Source organism: Passer montanus, unplaced genomic scaffold (genome assembly GCF_014805655.1).
Source record: "Passer montanus isolate IOZ18808 unplaced genomic scaffold, ASM1480565v1 scaffold70, whole genome shotgun sequence".
In the NCBI taxonomy this organism is placed as follows: Eukaryota; Metazoa; Chordata; class Aves; order Passeriformes; family Passeridae; genus Passer; species Passer montanus.
In genome coordinates, this window is record NW_024372148.1 from 2937657 (window position 1) to 2956180 (window position 18524).

Consider the following 18524-nt stretch of genomic DNA (forward strand, 5'->3'; position numbering starts at 1 on the left):
GTTTGTGGCGCTCTGGATGCAACGATTGACATAACTACAAAATTTCCTTTAAAAGTTATTTAAAGGAGTAACAGGTGTTTCAAGCAGTTTTCAATACAGTTCTAAAAATCCATTTCTTCTATTTAACCTCGCGAAACGTAAGGCATATCTTTTAGAGACACTTATCAGTAAAGGTCTCCTTGCGTGCAAAACATGGGTTTCACCTTTTTTGTAATTTATGGGTTTTTTCCAGTGTGATTTTATACTGACACAGTCAGGAAGAATTCAAGGTAAACTTCACTTTGCCTTTCTCGAAAGAGAAATTTGTAGAGAATTTGTACCCATTCTGGAGAACAGGATTAGGGTTCAGAATAATTGTGACAATCAGGTAAAACAGACAAAACAAAAACTAAAACAAAATAACAACCTACAGAAAAGGGAAAAAAAAAACAAACACAAAAAAACTCCAAACAACCTAGGATGCTACTGAGTATGGAGAATACTAGCACTGTATTATCAACTACATACATTCTGGATGGAGAACTACTGATTGCACAGCAGTTCTGCAGAAATTTATTTCAGAGTTAGTGTGAATCCAAGACCATCTTTGTCTTCAGTATCACAAACAGAGTTGGTTTATTTATTTTTGAAAAGATAATTTTAAAAATATACCCAGTCTTAGAACATGACAAAAATGCATATTTTATCAGACAAAGTCACATATTCCAGTTAATTTTAAAAGAGATAGAGAAAGAAACATAGACGGACAGTGAGCTTATTGTTTAATCAATTGCCTTCTGACCAAAGCATAACTGAAAGCTTTAATCCATAAGGACCTAGAAAAGGTGGTGCTCCATCTGTTCATCCTAATAGTAAATTGCCTTATAAATCTAAATAGAGAACTATGACAAGACTTAAACTTTCTGACAACAATCTCTGTATGATGCTTGTGGTTTACAGGTTGCTAGTTTTGACTTAGCTGAACGAGTGACTTTACATTACTGTACACATTTTTTGTTACTAAATAACTCAAAAATGTTATTGTCATTTTTTATGATTGTTGTCTCTAAGTCATTCAAAAGCATTGATATGAAAGACTTCAGCAATCTGCTGTTGGGCCAGAAAGAAACTGTACCAGATAAGGAGGCACAGAGAATAAATCACAAAAACTGAATGGACTGTAGACATCTCTGACACATTTCAGAAGACTCGCTAATTTCCCTTCATTGTCATTTATATTTGTGACAAGTCTTAGTAAATAGAAATGGAGATAAATGTGGCTAATGAATCTCCAGCATGTCTGGAGATACTAAATTAATAACAGAGTAGCTGAACTGATATGGTGCACAGGAGTATTTACCAGATAATTACTGTCTTTGTCTGTCTGAAACATTCTACTAAAGCAGATATGAAATACATATCCATAGCTTTCAAACAAAGAATAACAGCACTGTGGAATTTTCTAAACTATTTGGGGTATTCTAAAAGAATATAACTGAACCTCACTGTTCTTTGTGGTGAGGCATCTCCCAAAATGATACTCTTCACAGCAACGCATTAATTTTGATATTTAAAATGGTTACAAAGTCTAATCTTGGTCCATCAGTTCACAAAGACTGCTTTGTGAACCAGATAGCAAAGAAAAACATTTAAAGCTCAAATGAAATCAATTTGAGCCTGAGCAAATGAAAACCCTGAGGTCAGGGAGCAGCCCAAATTGCTACCTTAAATTCAAATTCTTTATTCTGTCTTGTCAGGGCACTGGGTAATTACTCATTTCATTCTGCAACTGGAATCTAATACTAGAGTATGAAAAGCTTAAATGAGATACAAATAATATTCATTCAATCAGGAGTGAATCACAAATAAAAACACAACTAAGAAATGAAGAAGAAATGAAGTTTGAGTGAAATATCCATAACCCTGCTTTATTTTGCATACAACAGTTCAAGCAACATGATGCATTTTCAACTCCTCTTTTACAATAAAAAAGGAAGATTGAGAAGAAATAAGGACAATGCCATGTCATGTCATGTACTAATGATTAATCCCCTCAGTTCTGGACCCTGATTTTGGGCAGGATTTTCTTTCACTGAGACAATTCCTGTTGTGTCTTAAGAATAGCTCAAGGAGAGCATTTTGCTATAGTTACTTACCAACACTAAAAAAAATAGTAAGTTTTCTCTAATGCTCTAATTCCACTCTACATTCAATAGAAATCACATTCTGTAATAGAAATCTTAATTGGGCCATCCAATAATGAGCATTTATCCATTTGAGGACAAAGTAGTTCAGCTGATTTCAGTTCCAAAGTGATGCATTTTGCTAGATTGTGGTCTAAACTGACATAAATTAGCTGTAAGGTTCATAGACACAATCTCTTCACGTGCAGCTGATTTATCATTTTGGAACTAAAACCAAAACAAACTGGTTCAGTCACAAGAAAAAGAAAGTGCATTAAACAAGCCTAGTTTTTGTTCTAAAACTACATGTCTGGTAAGACTAAGGAGAAGCATATGTACAGATGATTTAACACCTTGGTTAGAAATATTTCTTCTCATTTAGCCACAACTCAGTTTTTGTGCTGGCTACAGCAGGGTACAATTGCCTTCTGTAGAGCTACAGAAATCCTGAAGGCTTTCTATGAAGTGACTACTGGCAGGTTTTAGGAGCCTCCTGAGAGAAGAGGACCAGCAATGAACTCTCACATTTTGTCCTGCCATACCTGCATTCAGATAAAAACAGGCCTGTCAAAAAGAAACTTTTCTCTGTTGCAGGATGTTTTCCCTGCTACAAGATAGCTCAAGAAACTACCTGAGCTTGCTTCAGTGCTGCTTTGAGCCTCTCAGGTCAGGAGGCAATCCAACTTACACCATCCACAAATTTACTACATTACATGGTTATTGCCTGCAAAGTATGAAAGAAACTTCAGCAACAGATTATCATCTGCAAGAATTCCTATTGCAGGCAGTTCAGAACAATATAAACATTTGCTTTGATCATGCACTGGCAGTCGTTCATGGTAATCCAGAGAGATCCACAAGAATCCCATCTGAGAGTGTCAGCACATTAATTAATTCTCCTGTGTCTGTGTTTTGCCAGCTTAGTAAATAAAATCTGTGTGGAAATACAGCAAGGAGCTGTGCTTGCTGCACTGCATTTCAGAGTTGGGGAGCAGTTTCCTCCAGAAGTGCATCAGGGCTGTAAGAAAGCTGCTAAGGAACAAATGTTTAGGACTGCTGGTGAGCTAACAAACACAGTCATTTAACATGTTACTGTGTGAAAACAAACATACAACTCATCAGGTATAGTTTACTATTTCCAGTTCTCATTTCTCTCTGTGCGCTCTGTTCCCCAGTCATATATCTCAAATTTGACCAGTATTCTCTAGTCTGAAGAGGAAGAACACAAAGTGTCAGTGCAATAAAGCTTGTCCCATTACAGAGAGGATATAAAAAATACCATACTGTAAAAATCACAGACAAAACAGTGAGTTCTGTGCGAGGCTGTTTGCCAGTGTGTTCAGCCCTAAGATGGGACATATTTTATGCTTTCTGAATCACTAATTTCAGCAGGTTATCTGAAAAAGGAATGACATGAAAACCAAATGAGAACAAACCCTCAATATCAGCAACACTCTCTTTCTCATTTCCACACCTCAAAGTCCAAAATGCACTAGGACATTATCTGGGATGTGCAAGGAGGCAAAACATGGGTGAAAAACAGACACTCTTTGAAGATGATGGAAGCAGGAGAAGTGCAGTGATCCTGGCCAGAAGAGCCCTGTACGTCCAGGAGTCGGTGATTCATGGTGCAGTTAAGTGGAGCAGGCCCAGGTCTGTGCTGTGCTGCCTCTGGGCCTGGGTTGTGGTGCACAAAACCCTTGGAAGTTCCTCGGCACAGAGTGCAGGCGATTAGAGCAACTGTATGGCCTTGCCCTTATCTAGAAGCACACAAGGAGTTAAAGCTCTCTTGTGAACATTCTTTATGGAATAGCTGTTTTCTTGTAAGAAAACTAAAATACTGCAGCCAAAAAGGAGCCTTTCTCCAGAGATGGGATGGCAGCCTGCCAAAGGAGAAGTCCATCCAGGATTAATCCAATGCTGCAGGAACTTGCTGTCTCTGTTGGTCTTTACTTTGTCTTTTTAAATCATTAAATTTATTAAGTTATTTGTTTTCAGGCCTTTCTTATTCAGATTCAGAGAAAAACCCTAGCTGGCTGAAGAGTGAAACTGAACTGTAAACTCTGTGTTGTATTGCAATGGGTTATAGAGTAGGTGGGTGACAATACCTCTATTTCATTATAAGACTTGTAAGACATATGCAGTGATAATAGACATATTTTAATTTTGTATCCATGTATGCAAAATAAATACACAATAGGAAAAGGTTTTATTGTGAGGTTGCTTAAAGCATTTATGGCATTGTGAAAGATGGCTCAAAGAAGCAGGAGGAAGAAATAAAGGAAAAGGTATACGAGGATGACACAGCTAGTGATTTGAAAGTAAGGGCAGCAATTTGAAGCTCTGCTTCTGAGAAAAGAAAGCCAATATGATCCTTCCCTGAAGCCTCTGAGATGTTATATAATTATTACTAAAGCATCCCTGGAAGCAGATCTCTTAAGTAAAACTAACAAAAGGCAACAGAAGTTCAAACATGCTACATTTGTGTTATCTGCAGGTGTGAAATTGTTCCTTTTCTTCTTTTTTCTATGTCTTCCTTCAAAGATTAAAAATACATGTAGTGATAGACAATACAGAAAAATGAACCTTGCCTCCTTATTTATGCATGAAGAGTTTCGGATGAATTGTTCAGGTCTAGACTTGCCCCCTTTTGGAACAGAAGTTTCATCCTAATCTTTTGTGATAGTTTGTCACGGCACCTGTGGCTCCTGTCCTGCCTCTTCAGTGCTCCTTCTGCATGACACAGATTTGGTCATCCCACAACACTGCAAAGCTTCTTTGCTCCCTTAATAAATTGTTGCAGGATTTCAGAGGCACCGTGGGAGTGTTCAAAATGCAAAACCCCTCTCTTCTGCTAAAGGCAGAAAAACAAGGTGCCAGCTCTTCAGATGAAAGGTGTAGTGGAGAACAAATAAGGGTAAGACAAACAGAAGGGAAGGAGCGGTGGACCAAAGGGCCTTGAAAAAAAAGAGTACTCACTTTTTGCCCCTGGCAGCACCCAATTTCTCTTTTAAGCTGCTTTTGGCTGTGCTGTTCTTAGAAGCAGCGTGTGTTGCCAATTTTCTTTCACCTGCACCACGGCTGTATATGCTACCAAAGCGATTTCCAAAAAGACCCTGTTTTCCCCTCTGTCGATGCACCATTCTCGTAGTGTTACAGTCCCCTTTGAGGCCGGTTTGCCTCCGTGTGTCCCTGAACGCCTCTCGGTGTCCGCGTCCCCGCCGCGTCCCGCCCCTGCCGGGGGCGCTCCCCGGGCAGAGCGGAGCCAAGCCCGCGCACCCGAGCGGCGGCGACGGCACTCACGGGATAGTGGCACTCACAGGACAGTGGCACTCACAGGACAGTTAGGCTTGGAAGGGACCTCTGGAGAGCATCTGGTCCAACACCCTGCCAAGTCTGGGTGACCCAGCGTAGGTGCCACAGAAACGCCTCCAGGTGAGTTTGGAAGGTCTCCAGAGAGGGAGACTCCACGACTTCCCCGGGCATCTGTTCCAGCGCTCTGACGCCCTCAACGTAAAGTTCTTCCTCATGCTGAGGTGGAACTTCTCGTGTTTTAGTTTGTGGCCATTGCTCCTCGTCTTGTCGCTGGGCACCAGTGAACCGAGTGTGACACCAAACCGCAGCGGGCACAGGGCGGTGCCTGCGGGGCAGCCGCGGGCTCGCGGGGGGTCACTGTCCCTCCCTGTGCAGCGCGGCCGCCGCCGGCTGCGCCCGGTGCAGGCCCGCTTCTCCCAGCGGGCGGGGGGGCTGGCAGAGTGCCCTCGGGGGGACCCTGCTCCACCCCTCTCGGCTCTTCGAGCGGGCTGCGGCAAGATACCGACCCCCGGGGCGGCCCCCGTGCTGGTGCCGGTCCCGGTCACGGGGGCGGTGCGGCGGCCAGGCGGGCGGAGCCCTGTCCCGTCCCGTCCCGCCCCGCCGGGAGCCCGGAGGCCGGCTGGCTGTGGGCCAGCCCGCCCGCCCGGGGCGGGTTTCCTTCCGCGGCGGGGTCGCCGGGGGATGCGCCGCTCTCCCGCGGCGGCGTTGGCTTTGTTGCTGTCGTGGCCGCCTCTGCACCGCAGCCGCCGGGGGCGTGTTCGGGGGTGTCGCTGGTTGCCCCTTCCCTCAGGAGTCCGTTGTGCGGGCTGAGGGACGGCCCCAGGCCAGGCTCGGCTCAAGGCACGGGGCAGAGGCGGCCTTGGAGGCGGGGGCCGGGTGGGCTCTCGCCCTTGGGAAGCGGTGTCCTCGCTTGCTGCTGTGCGTGGGTGTTCCTTCCTCCTCCTCTTCCCGCTGTTCCCCTCCCTGGAACAGGCGCGGCGCTGGCCGGTGCCCGCAGGTCTGAGCGCACCTTTCCCCGCAGGCGAGGAGCGCAGCTGCTGCGAGGCGCCCGACTCGCCTTAAAAAGTGTGTAATTGCCGGGACCGGAACGAGCCGCTCCATTCCAGGCGGGCGCAGGGAACTCCGGCGGTCCTGCTGAAGTTGTCGCTGCTTGGGACTGTGCCTGCCTGCTGATCCGGGTGAGACCTCGCACCAGCTGTGGGTAAGCTTATTCAGAGCGCCTGGGCTGAAAGAAAGTCTTTGATGTAAGAGAAATGAAATACGTGCGGAAAACAGCAGGAAGATGCCCAAGAACGAGGATTAGTTTAAGTAGTGGTGCTGAATAGATATGTTATTCCACATGTGTTGATTGCTATTAAACAAACAATATCTTGATTTTAGAGAGGTGCTGCTTTCACAGGGAGACTGTGTCATAGAAGCATGACCAGCTTCTAACTTCCATAACCCTTTACCCAAAGACTGAAACAACTCCTTTTAGATAACATCACTCATGCTTCTAGTACAGCCACTCTTTCTTCTTGGAGCAGCTCCTGTTAGTACAGGGTGTTGTGTGGGTTTGTGGACAGGTTCTGTCTGTTTGTGCAGTTTGGTGCATTTTGCCCGCCTTCTTTGCAAGCATCACATCATAACGTGTGCGTGCTGGGACACGTAAGAACTCTTCCTGAACGCGTATCAGCCTCTCCTGCAGAAATCTGATTTTCATTGCTAGAGGAAGATCTATTGAAATACTAGGCAATGTTGTGCTTTTTGCCAGCCTTACTGTTTGTCATGGTGAGAAAACTTCCTGTGCAACCCATGGCTGCTGCCACAGAGCCTTAATGTTAGGTTGGCCATGGATAGTGCTGCTTCTCCTGCTTTTTTAGCAGTGTCTGAGTGAAACCCACTCATATTCTGCTTAGTATATGTTGTCATTGTTCTGGGCTGCGTACATAGCTAGAGGATTCAGCAGAAGAAACTAAAGCAAAAGCAAGTAGGTCTTACAAGTACTGCTGCCTTGTAGTCAGGAGTGGCACTTTGGATCTTCATAGGTCACTTTGAGAAAAGAAGCTTTTTTTTTTTTTGCTTGGGCTTTATCCTAGCAGGTAGGTAGTTAGTTAGCCTTTTGTGTTGAAGTAGTCTGCAAAACTCCCTTAAGCAGGCCTGCAGGCAGAATGGTAACCTGTGTTGGAAACAACCCCTGTGTGAAGATAGACCCTCTAGTAGTGTGACAGAATCACTCTGGCATAGGTCTCATAGAAGACGATAAAAGCAGAGCACCTTAATGCTATTTTTTATACCTTCTTAAAGGATAAGATTCAATTAGCGGTCAAGTACTGCTGTGGTAGTCCTAATGAGTTCAGCAGAAGTGCCTTGCAGTCACATCTCACCTGCAGAGGAGATGCTAAATAATGTCCTGTGGTGTTGTGTCATGATGTACTGGGGACTGTGGAGACTGCCATGCAAGCCTTTCAAGGACACAAGGCTTAAATAGGGGCCATGAAAGGCAGTTTACCTGTATCAGCTGATTAATGGAATAAGGTAATGATGGCAGCACGGCTGAATGAAAGATGCGTTCTCATTTAAGTGGCTAGTAGATTTGCATAGAGGCAGCACAATCCATATAGATGAACCTGCTATTAGTATCTTAAGGCTAATAACTCCAAACTAAACTATTACGTTTCTCCCTCAGTGCTGATGGCCTGGATTGGTGCCTCAAAACTGGTGGGTGGGGATTGTAGAGCTCTTCATGATGGGTCATGGGACCAAATAAACTCCTGTCTGCACAGGAGTATAGGTGTACAAAGTACAGCTGCAAGTGCACACCACTTGAGTGCCTGTGCATTGATTTGTTTCCATACTCTAAACTTGTTACTCAAACTTCTGTTTGTGGCTTCTCATCTCCATTACAGAGCAAATCCTATTGCTTAAAACAGTATTTACAACAATATAAAAGGTTCTGTTAAGAGTGTCCTTGCTGCCAGCTTTATTTAGGCATGTCATTTAGCTTATTAGCTGAAGCTGTATGTTCTTTATCATTTGTCTGATGAGTAACTGCATGCAGATTCACTTTCCAGCCCCAACTGTAGAAACGCTTTCACGTGAGTGATCCTTCTGTGATTAGTAGCCAGACAGTAATTATTCTGCGTCACTGCATGCTGCAGGCTTACAAAGTGTATTTGAAGTTGGACGCTTGGCCTGAACAGCAAGGTCTTTGAGGAGTAAACCAGCGAAGCAGGCAGACCACGTTACCATGCATGTTACTCTATTGCAAGTATTTGCTTTAAGAGTACAAACAAATCGGTGATTTTAACCTTAAAACTATTTGGTGGTAGAAAAACTATGCAAGTGATTTTATATAGTGGTTGAACTTTCTGTATATTTTGAGCTGTTTAAGATTCTGCTCATGTACATAATAGGCCTTGCTGCATGCAAGAGTTGTTTATTTGAATCTGCATCTTGGTTTCTTTCCCAAACATTCTTTTCTTCCTTCTTGTCAATATCAAATGGAAACAGCAGGTTGTTAATGCATTGAAAATGCATTGCTATTTGTACCTGCTAAGTAGGTGGGATGTTGACAAACGATACAGGGTAACGATAGGAGCATGTTTCTCATCTGAGACATGGCTAAAGCAATACTGTGAGGGAGGGGGTGAAAATGAACTATGAGCTTTGCTTTTTTTCTTCCCCCTTCCCCCCAGTGGTGGCTAAGCCATCAAAATGAGTCTAACTGTCCTCTTATCTTTGGTCTCTGTGATTCTCAGTGCTGCATTCTGTGTCCTGCTGAAACTGTATCACTCAGCTTCAGGGATAGTATTACAGGCTGATAATACATTAACATACATGATTTTGGTCATTCTCTAGACCCTACTAGAACTGATTCACTGAGGAAAATTATACCTGCCCCAGTAACAATAAACTGTGCTGTGTTGCCTCCACAAGTGGATAGACTGCTGTTTAAAGGAGAAAGTAGCTTCAGGGCTCGAAGGACTGGTAGAGGAACTAGTACTGTTTTGTTTTGTTTTCTGTTAGAACTGAAAAGTATGCATGAGCAAGAGTGCTGACTAACTGCTTCTGGAGAAGGCATTTGTATCCTGTGTCTGTCGTAAATTGCAGGTCACTGATCCAGTCTGTTCCTCTGAAATATGCTAGAAAAAGGCTCGCTTAGTCTTTGTTATTCTTTGAAAACAGATTTTCTCTCTGCCTTTGCTGATTGAGGAAAAGGTAGGGAAACCTCTTTTTGCTGTGTTGTTAGCTCTTTGGCAGTCTGTCCTGTTCTAATTTCTGCTTCAGTCTTGAATATTGCAGGAACTGCCACTGTTACAGGCTTTTTGTTCCTTACCGAGTGTTCTCACTGTCTCTTTTCTTGCTGAGTGGCTTCTTATCTTACCGTAGCTAAAGAGCTCCCTGCATCTATTTAAGCTGTGAGTGTGTGCGGTGTGATCAAGCTGCCTGTCCAGAGCAGCAGAGTGTAAACAGTTTGTGGGACCATTCAAAACCTCTGCTAGTATAGGAAAGCTACCTGTGTGAGGCCAGTAATCATTAACTGACTGCAGGATCTGGTAAAACTAGTGTGTCGGGTGAATATCCTAAACTGGGGACACTAAATTTGGACAGGGTCTCTTGTTTTCGTGTTGTATCAAGAGCAATAAATTGTCTATAGCAGCACAGTCTTTTGAAGTTGTTTCTAACACATTTTCTTGACGCTGCTTAAAAGCAGTGTATTTAAATAGGGAAATGCTGTATCTAGGTCTAGTTGAATTGTAGAGTAAGCTGAGTTGGAAGGGACTCATCAGGATCACCGAGTCCAGGTCCTGACACTATGCAGGATGCCCCATGTGCCTGAGAGCATTTTCTTGACTTCTTGGACTGTCAGGTTTAGTGCTGTGTCTACTTTTCTGGGGAACCTTTTGCAGTGCTCAACCACCCTCTGGGTGAAAAACTTTTTCTTGATACCCAACCTACATCTCCCCTGACCCAGCTTCCTGCTTTTTTCCCCAAGTCCTGTCACTGGACACAAGAGTGAAAAGATTGGTACCTGCCCCTCTGCTTTCCCCCATAAGAATGTGGGAGACTGCAATGAGGTCTCCCTTCAGTCTCCTCTTCTTCAGGCTGAGCAAACCAAATAACCTCAGCTTCCCTTCATAAAGTTTCCCCTCCAGATCTTTCAGCATCTTCATTGCTCTCCTTTGGACACTCTCTAATAGTTTAATGCCTTTTTTATATTGTGGTGCCCAAAACTGCCCTCAGTACTCAAGGTGAGGCTGTCCCAGTGCAGGGCAGAGCAGGACAATCCCCTCCTGTGCCTGGCTGGCCATGCTGTGCCTGATAACCCCAGCACACAGCTGGCCCTCCTGGCTGCCAGGGCACTGCTGACTTGTGTTCAACTTGCCATCGACCAGGACCCACCTCCAGCTCCCTTTCTGCACTGGTACGCTCCAACATCTCAATCCCCTGTTCACATCCAGGGTTGCCCTGTCCCAGATACAGAGTCCAGCACTTGTGCTTGTTAAACTTCATACAGTTGGTCACTGTTGTACTTGTAATGGCACTAAAAAAAAAAAGGCAAATCAACTTCAGATTGTGATTTCAGTGTGGAAAAAGATTGGTTAAGACATCACTTAGTATTCTTCAACAGACCTGGTAAGTAGCAGTATTGCTTGCCCAAAGATCTAAGGCTCCCCATGTAGTACAGAGCTGTGAAATAGTTTTGTTAAAAGGTTTTGTTTTCTCCCTTCTTTGAAAGTCATAAATACCTTTTGTTTTTTCTTTGCAGTTCAAGAGCAATGGTAGGATTAGAACTAATTAGTGATCTTTTACAGTTGTGTGTTAACTTCCTTATATTGTACTATTGTGTTTCTTAAAGATAAAGTCAAATCTACAATGTTGTCCGAGTCCCTGATTCCCCTTCACGTTGAGGTTGCAGGGCCTCAGATACCCAGGCTCAAGAGATGATAGCACTAATCACTGATGGGTATCTGACATCTCCATGCAAAGACATTCTGTTCCCCAGGGTTGGCAGCCAAAATAATTGTCAATTAATTCTCAGGTAATACTTGGGTTAATGGATGTACATAGTTACTTTCTTCTTTTTTTTTTTTTTCATTCCTGTTGCCTTTGGAAGCCTGAAGGAATAAGGGTGAAAGCCTTGTAAGGACAAAGCAAATGCTTACTGGTTATGCTTGTAGCAAAGCTTGCCTTGTTTGTGGCATAGAGTTTCAACTCCCAAGCCACCCTCAGAACCTAGAAAACAGAGAAGCAACAAAACATGGGTATTTGGTTATTTAACTGCTTTGTATGAGGAATTTTAATGCTTCTTAGTAGCCTGAGTGCTGGGCTGTTGCAACAGCTTGGGCATTAAGTGTGTGCCACAGAGAGAATAGTTATCTTTCTCATACCAGGGTTAGTATTAAATAACAGCTAAAGGTGATGTAATTTTACCCATAACTTACAGCAGTATAACTGATTGCACAATCTCTTCTTTTGTATATTTTATCAGAGATGACTACAGAAGCAGAACAGCAGCTTCTCCATGATGCTAGAAATGGAAATGCTGAAGAAGTAAAACAGCTGTTGGATACCTTGGACAAAGGAGAACTAAGCTTTGATATCAACTGTAAAGGTTAGTAGCCTTCCTCAGATGTTTGCAATCTTGCTCTTAAAGTCACATGTAGTGAAACTAATAGTGGTAGTATAATCTTGCTTTCTTTGGAGTGCTCAGTAGAGTAATAAGAAACCCACTTAAACAGCTTTTACACAGTGACTTAAGGGCATATTTGCATAGGGGAGAGATAATAAAAGAGTATGGATAGTTGCAGTATACAGAAAAACTCAGTGTAATTCATAGACACTAGATGTGTCAACAAGGGATCAGTACCTCTTTTTGCCTGTATTCATGCTTGTGCCAACTTTGAGGCTTTAGAATACTAAACAAAACAGATTGTGGTGCCTGGGGATTGTTCAGGGAGGTAAATAGCTTTCATCAGAGCTGCAGAGAATATTAGATCAGGTCAGTCATTTGTGCTCTGCTCAGTGTAAGGGTTTATTATTTTGGGGATTTTTAGCCCCGTATTTTGTTATCACACAGTAGAAGTGTTACGTTTCTTGCCACTTGCAAAAATGTTTGGGACAAATGTTTACTTCTTACTTCTGCAGAATACTAGGTTACTTGGGTAAAGAAGCTAAGATTGCTCTTCATCTAGGTCTGGGTCTTTGGCCATCACTGAATTTTTGCTGATGTGCAGCTAACATAGGTGTGGCTCAGCAACTTGCTTGCTGTGCATTAAAACTTCAAACTGGGACTAGATTTGCAAGCTTGCTAGCAGTTGCGGACTACCTTACCTCTTTGTTATTTTAGTAGATTTATATTTCTCTTTATTTACATGAGTGTGTTTCTGGTTGCTTCCAAGATGTGGATGTGAATCTCACTCTTTCTACCCAGGCTGGTATTCCATTGCTTGTTGTTTAGCTGTTTAGCAGCACTGAGAAGAAGGTGCTGCAGAGGGAGAGGGGAGTGATCAACTGTGCTTCCTCTCAACCATGACAAAAGGGAACACCTTGCCCTAAAGGGCAGGGATTCCTATTACCTGAACAATATCTATCCCTTTCCCAAGTCTCATTCTTAATCATTAGCTTACTTATCATTTTGTTTGACTACTCAGCCGTGTTTGTGTTTTCTCAACGGTTAATGCACTCACCTTAGAAAAAGAAGTTGTGAAACCCAAGCTCTTGCTACTTCATCTTTGGGGAGCTAGTTCATAATTTAAAGGGGAGCCAAACATACATTGATGAAGCTGAAGTCCTCCACCCTCAGAAGTATATCCTTGGTAAATATTCAATATGTGTAGTGTCTAAACAATTGGAATAAAAGTACCTTAAGATTCATGCAACAGTGCCCATAAATAAGTTCCTGAAGTCTCCTGTCCTTAAAAGAGATTTCAGAGTGTCTCTGTTGTGTTCTTACACATAATCTGAAGTCAAGAAAGCTTACTGAAATCGTGTACTCTACTATCTGTTATATCAAGCAAAGGGGTCTCTGGTCAGAAAGTCTGCAGCATAGAAGAGACTCAGGTAATGAAGTGAAAGATGGTGCTTAGCTGTTTTTCTAGTTTAGAAGTACATGCAGTTGGTTAATACTTGCTTGCTAATGGGAGGTCTAGGAAGCTAGAGGGAATGTGCTTTGATATTACATTTAACCTAAACTAGTTCCAAATATGGATTTTGTTCACTGTGAAATCTCTGCTTTTGAAGTTTCAATTCTTCTAAATGTCTGAGGACACAGAAGTGTAATTAATGTTATTTGGGGAAACTGCTCTAGTTGTGTGAAACTTCAGAGTTAAATCTGCAGTCATTTTTCAGAGACTGACCTGTTTCATTTTTCTCCCATAGAGTGTTCCATTGGAAACAGTCTAAGACAAATTCAGGCCAAACAGCCTCTGCTGTATAACCGGCCCTGGCATTCTGCCTCCTCACTAGCTAAACCACTGTGTCCTGCTACAAGTTCTGATCTGTTGGGTAGCACCAGATAGTAATTGCATAACAACCTGATGATTAACTAAAGTACACACTGTAGACTATAACTATCTTTTTGCAATGCTTAATCTTCCTTCTCTTCCTGACAGCCTCTTGTGCTTCTGTCATTACCTTGGATCATAGATGTCCCTAGAAAGTCAGGGTATAGGGAATGTAGTCAGTGCTGTAGCAGTTCCTTCAGGATTTCCATCTGATACAGCAGTGACACTTGGCTTGGAATAAAGTGCTTCTGGAGCAGGTGGGAGGCTGTACTGCAGGTGGTGTAAACTTCCTACAGCATGTGCCTTTGTAGCCCTAAGTTTGACGAGTTGGTATGTCTGGGTGTCAAAGCCTGTCTTTGACATCTTCTCCTTGTCTTTTCAGAGGGGAGCTACATCTGAGGCTGCGTGTGCTATATATTCATAAGTGTCAAGTCTGGCAACAGTGATCCTAAAACATCACAATTTCTACCAAAGTGAAGGAAGAGAAAATAAATTCAGGCTTCTGTACTTGCTCAGTTGTGACTGTATTCTACCCAGTCAGTGCTTGCAGATAAGCAGGATTTGCTTGAGGAAAATCCAGCCAAATTATCTAAACTTCTCTTTTTGGGTTCCTCAGTTCACTGCTTTGGAAAGAAGGAATCTACATTAAAACAGTACCAAACCCAGGTTTCATCCAAAATAATTGTGTTTTCTAAGGCCATCTCTTGGCTCATTCTTCATAAATACAAGAAAATAGGGTATCTAGGAATTTGCAATGTAAAAACTCCATAAGGTAAGGTCAATGGCCAGTAGTGTGTTATGGCAAAATACAATTTTGAATGACTACACAGTGGCCTAGCAGCCCACAGCTGGAAAATGGCTGCCTACCTTGTCTTCATTCTCTAAGCAAATGGTAACACTTGAGACTTAGAGTTAAGTGGCATTAAACCAAAGAGCTGTGTGTAAGAGGGAAAGGAATTATGTTTTTTATTGGAACTACATGATTTCTGCTTTCCTATCCTTGCATTCTCCCTAGTATAATGCTGTCATGGTTTAAAATAATAACAAAGTACAAACACTTGTGGTTACTTTGAAGAGAAGTAACGCCTCTTAAAGCTTGAGAAATAAATGGTCAACTAACACCAGAAATGCAGACATTCAGAGTGGATGCAGAACAAGGGCCTGTTCTTACTTTATTCAGTAAGAACTATAAATCTGGACAGATTCCTGATAATTTTTTTCTTTCATTACTGAATTCCTTGGCAACATCACTGTCCTGTCAGTGCTGTTAACTAATGAATGTTTTTGACCCAATTGTATGAATTCAGTGCAACTCAGATCTCTTTTGTGTTCTTTGAATGAACATTAGTCCCTACTGGACTGAGGGATGAGTGATGTCCCTTTAGTATGCTATCTAACATAATTAGCCCCAGAGTTAGTGGTCCACACAGTATTTATCTTCTGTGATACTTTGGCCATAATGTAGGGTAGGAGCTCTGTAGTAGGCCAGACTGTAATGAGGGAAAGATCTAAATCTGGGATTGGAAACAACAAGAGTTGAGAAGGAGACTCAAATTACAAAAGAAATTGTCAATAAAGAACCGGAATGTTAGCTGGAAACAGTTATAAGAAATAGGAAAATATTTCAGCTCTGAACCACATTCTAATGTTAATTTTTAATATGAAAGCAGAAAAGATGATCAGCTGTCAAGATGAACAGTTTATTTTCCTTGTGCTTGTGGCTTGTTTTCTCAGGGCAAACTTATGTTGTGTGCGTTCCATGCCTCAGTACTTGAGCTTATGTGACAGGGGAAATCTTAATGGTGGCAGTGATTTCAAAACAATTGCTACTGCCTTATTTTCATTTTTCTTCCAAGTACAAAATGATAGCTTTTAGGTGACACTGTAATGCTGTGGGTGTATTGCTTAGTTAAGGACAAGGTACAGGTTCTTTTGCTTAATATAGTTGAGTGTTGCCATTGGAAAGTAAAGTGAGTTGTTAACTTTAGTAATCTTGAATGCTTTAATATCTTGCTTTTAAAGAAATTATTGCAGGAGAGTTGTTGAATTTCATACAGCCAGTCTTCCGGGTCATGTTTTAAGTGCTCTTTAAAGCATAAATAATATTTTCTTTTTCATGATCATTTCTGTGCCTGCTTTTGTTGTGGTGTGTTTCTTGTACTTTAGCTCGGTTAAGTTGTAAATTGGTTTGTTCCGTGTACCCCTTTATTTGTAATGGTTCTGCCCTGGTTCTCCCTCTCCTTGCTCTCCCTGTCAATCAAGTTTTCCCCTCCCTGTTACCATTGGCAACCCATGTATCAATTCCTTAGTCCCTCCCTAGTGCCCTGTCCATCACTTGGTGGCCCATCCCTTTCATCTAGAATCTTCCAGTCAGGGCATCGAGTGATTGGTTCAGGGGCCAGGGCCCCTCCCCAGGTTTTTCCCTATTGGTTGTCCCACTGTGTCTATCACCCTCTCCTCACTCTCACCTGCCTGTGGATTGGCTGAGGACCAGACTCCACCCCTGTACCTCCCCTCTTTATAAGCTAGTGTCAGAGAGCAGTTTGGGGTCTTCAGCCGTCAGTCTTCTTATAGTTAATAAGTCTGGGTTATACTGCAGCTGGAGTCCGTCTCCTTCCCTCCTGTTGGGTAGCAGCCCCCTTATTGCGGATCCTCGTCCCTTAAGGTGAAAGACTTAGGCGCCCTCCTGACCGGAGCAGGGATGGGGAGAGTGCCCCAGTGCTGCTGGTGGTGCTGGCCACAGCTGGCAGGGATGTCTTGAAGGGGTGATTGTCTTTCCCCTTCGAGGCCAGCGGCCGCTGCATGCTTTCTGCCTGTTCTTCATCATTCTGCAACTTACAGCTGTAGATGGTACATGAGTTCTACTATGCACGTTACTTACTGAGGCTGTCTTTATTAGACCTGAGTAAAGCACAAGACAAAGCCTCAACATTAGGTCATTCCACCTATTTTGGTTTGAATCCTTTGTTTGAAAGATGGGTTGTCTTATTTCTTATTTTTGTGAAGAAAATAAAATCGTGTAAACCGAAGAGTGTTTTGATAAAAAAGAGAAAAATATGCTTGCATGTGCTATTTTCAAAGTGAATGAAGAATGAAAGTAACTGAAGCTACTTGCTAGTATTGAAAGTATGTTACATGCAAAGTTTTATTCTCAGGCGACATGACTTTCCCTTTCAGAAGGTTGTGGGGTTTTTTGTTTGGGTTTTTTGGGTTGGTTTTGTTGAGTTTGTTAGGGTTTTTTATATCTCTTTTGTACTTGTGATCAAAACTTCATTTACCTGTTTTATCTTTTAGGCAGAAGTAAGTCTAATATGGGTTGGACACCTCTTCACTGGTGCTTTGTGTTGATGATTTTTTTTTTTTAGATTTGAATCCAGCTTTCTCAAACTGCCTCTTGATTTAGTAATTTAAATGATATGAGTAGTATTGATGCTTCCAGCCTCTTTGTTCCTCTGCTGCTATGAAGAATGGTCATCCTGACCACCTCCAAGCACACGACAATATCTCTTTTGTACTTGTGATCAAAATTTCATTTACCTGTTTTATCTTTTAGGCAGAAGTAAGTCTAATATGGGTTGGACACCTCTTCACCTTGCTTGCTACTTTGGACATGCTGTTGTGGTAGAGGATTTGCTGAAGGTATATATCCATTTTCCTCTCTGTGTAAGGCTAGAAGCAGTTAGTGTTTCTTCAGGTTTTTGTGGTAGAAGAAGAAAAACTGCAGGAGTGCCTCTGCCTCTCTGCAAAGCCTATTTACATGTAACATGTAACTGTTGTGACATTAAGATAGGCCTGGTTTAGTAGGACCCAAAATAGTGACAGTGGAAGTCTATACAGTAGCATACACCCCTTATTCTGAGCAGTTTTTACACTTATTGGTACTTAGCTGGTTTTCTGTTGGAGTTAAGTATCTGCATGTAGGAACTAAAGACCTGCAATGTATAGATACGCACTCATGAAAGCTCGGGTTTTTCGAAGCTTAGTGGATATCTGTAGATAATAAGCCAGCATGTGATACTAGTAATGCAATTGCTTCAAGAGTTTGATTAGTTTACTGTTGTACATAAAGTGCTTAAGTTTAGGCAGTTTCAGTTACTGAGCTGTAGAAAAGGCTAAAGTGTCTCAAATGCAAAAAATTCTGCATTATCTAATTCTATATTGTGCATGGAAGTATGCACAGAATTTTGTGCAAAGTAGCCTATATGTGTTTCTTTCAGGTACAGGCTAATATATTTTGACTAATTTCTTTCTAATGTCTTTGAAATAATGAACTGTGTGGTGAATTTTGAAACGATGGACATCTCTTATCAAAATGGATGTGTTTGTATTTGCATAACAACTGCAAATGCAGTGACTGTGTGGTTTCTGACTGAATTTTTTTTTTGTTTTTGCTCTCAGGGTAGCTTCAAACAACCTTAACTGTATTAGAGCCTCTTTCATATTTGAAAGATTTTGCTGGATGGCAGGAGTGTGGTAAACAGGCTCAAGTGCAAAGCTAACTAGTGCTAAACTTGATTTTCATTAAGAATAAAAGCTGCCAGCATAATCTAGACTTTAA

The 18524-nt window shown here is 42.2% G+C and overlaps 1 protein-coding gene across 3 annotated transcripts in view; it reads left to right on the plus strand.

The window, feature by feature from the left end:
- Nucleotides 1-6536: 6536 nt before the first annotated feature.
- The window catches only part of OSBPL1A (oxysterol binding protein like 1A), a 76152-nt gene continuing 64164 nt past the window's right edge, over nt 6537-18524 (plus strand). Inside the window, exons 1-3 of one of the 3 annotated variants that reach the window (XM_039730053.1) lie at nt 6537-6678; nt 11953-12075; nt 17520-17605. In XM_039730053.1, the coding sequence (XP_039585987.1) occupies nt 11955-12075; nt 17520-17605 (207 nt within the window). In that variant the 5' untranslated portion in view covers nt 6537-6678; nt 11953-11954. Of the gene's footprint in view, nt 6679-11952; nt 12076-16612; nt 16632-17519; nt 17606-18524 lie in introns of those variants that run through there. The other 2 variants (XM_039730054.1, XM_039730055.1) reach the window with 2 other exon arrangements.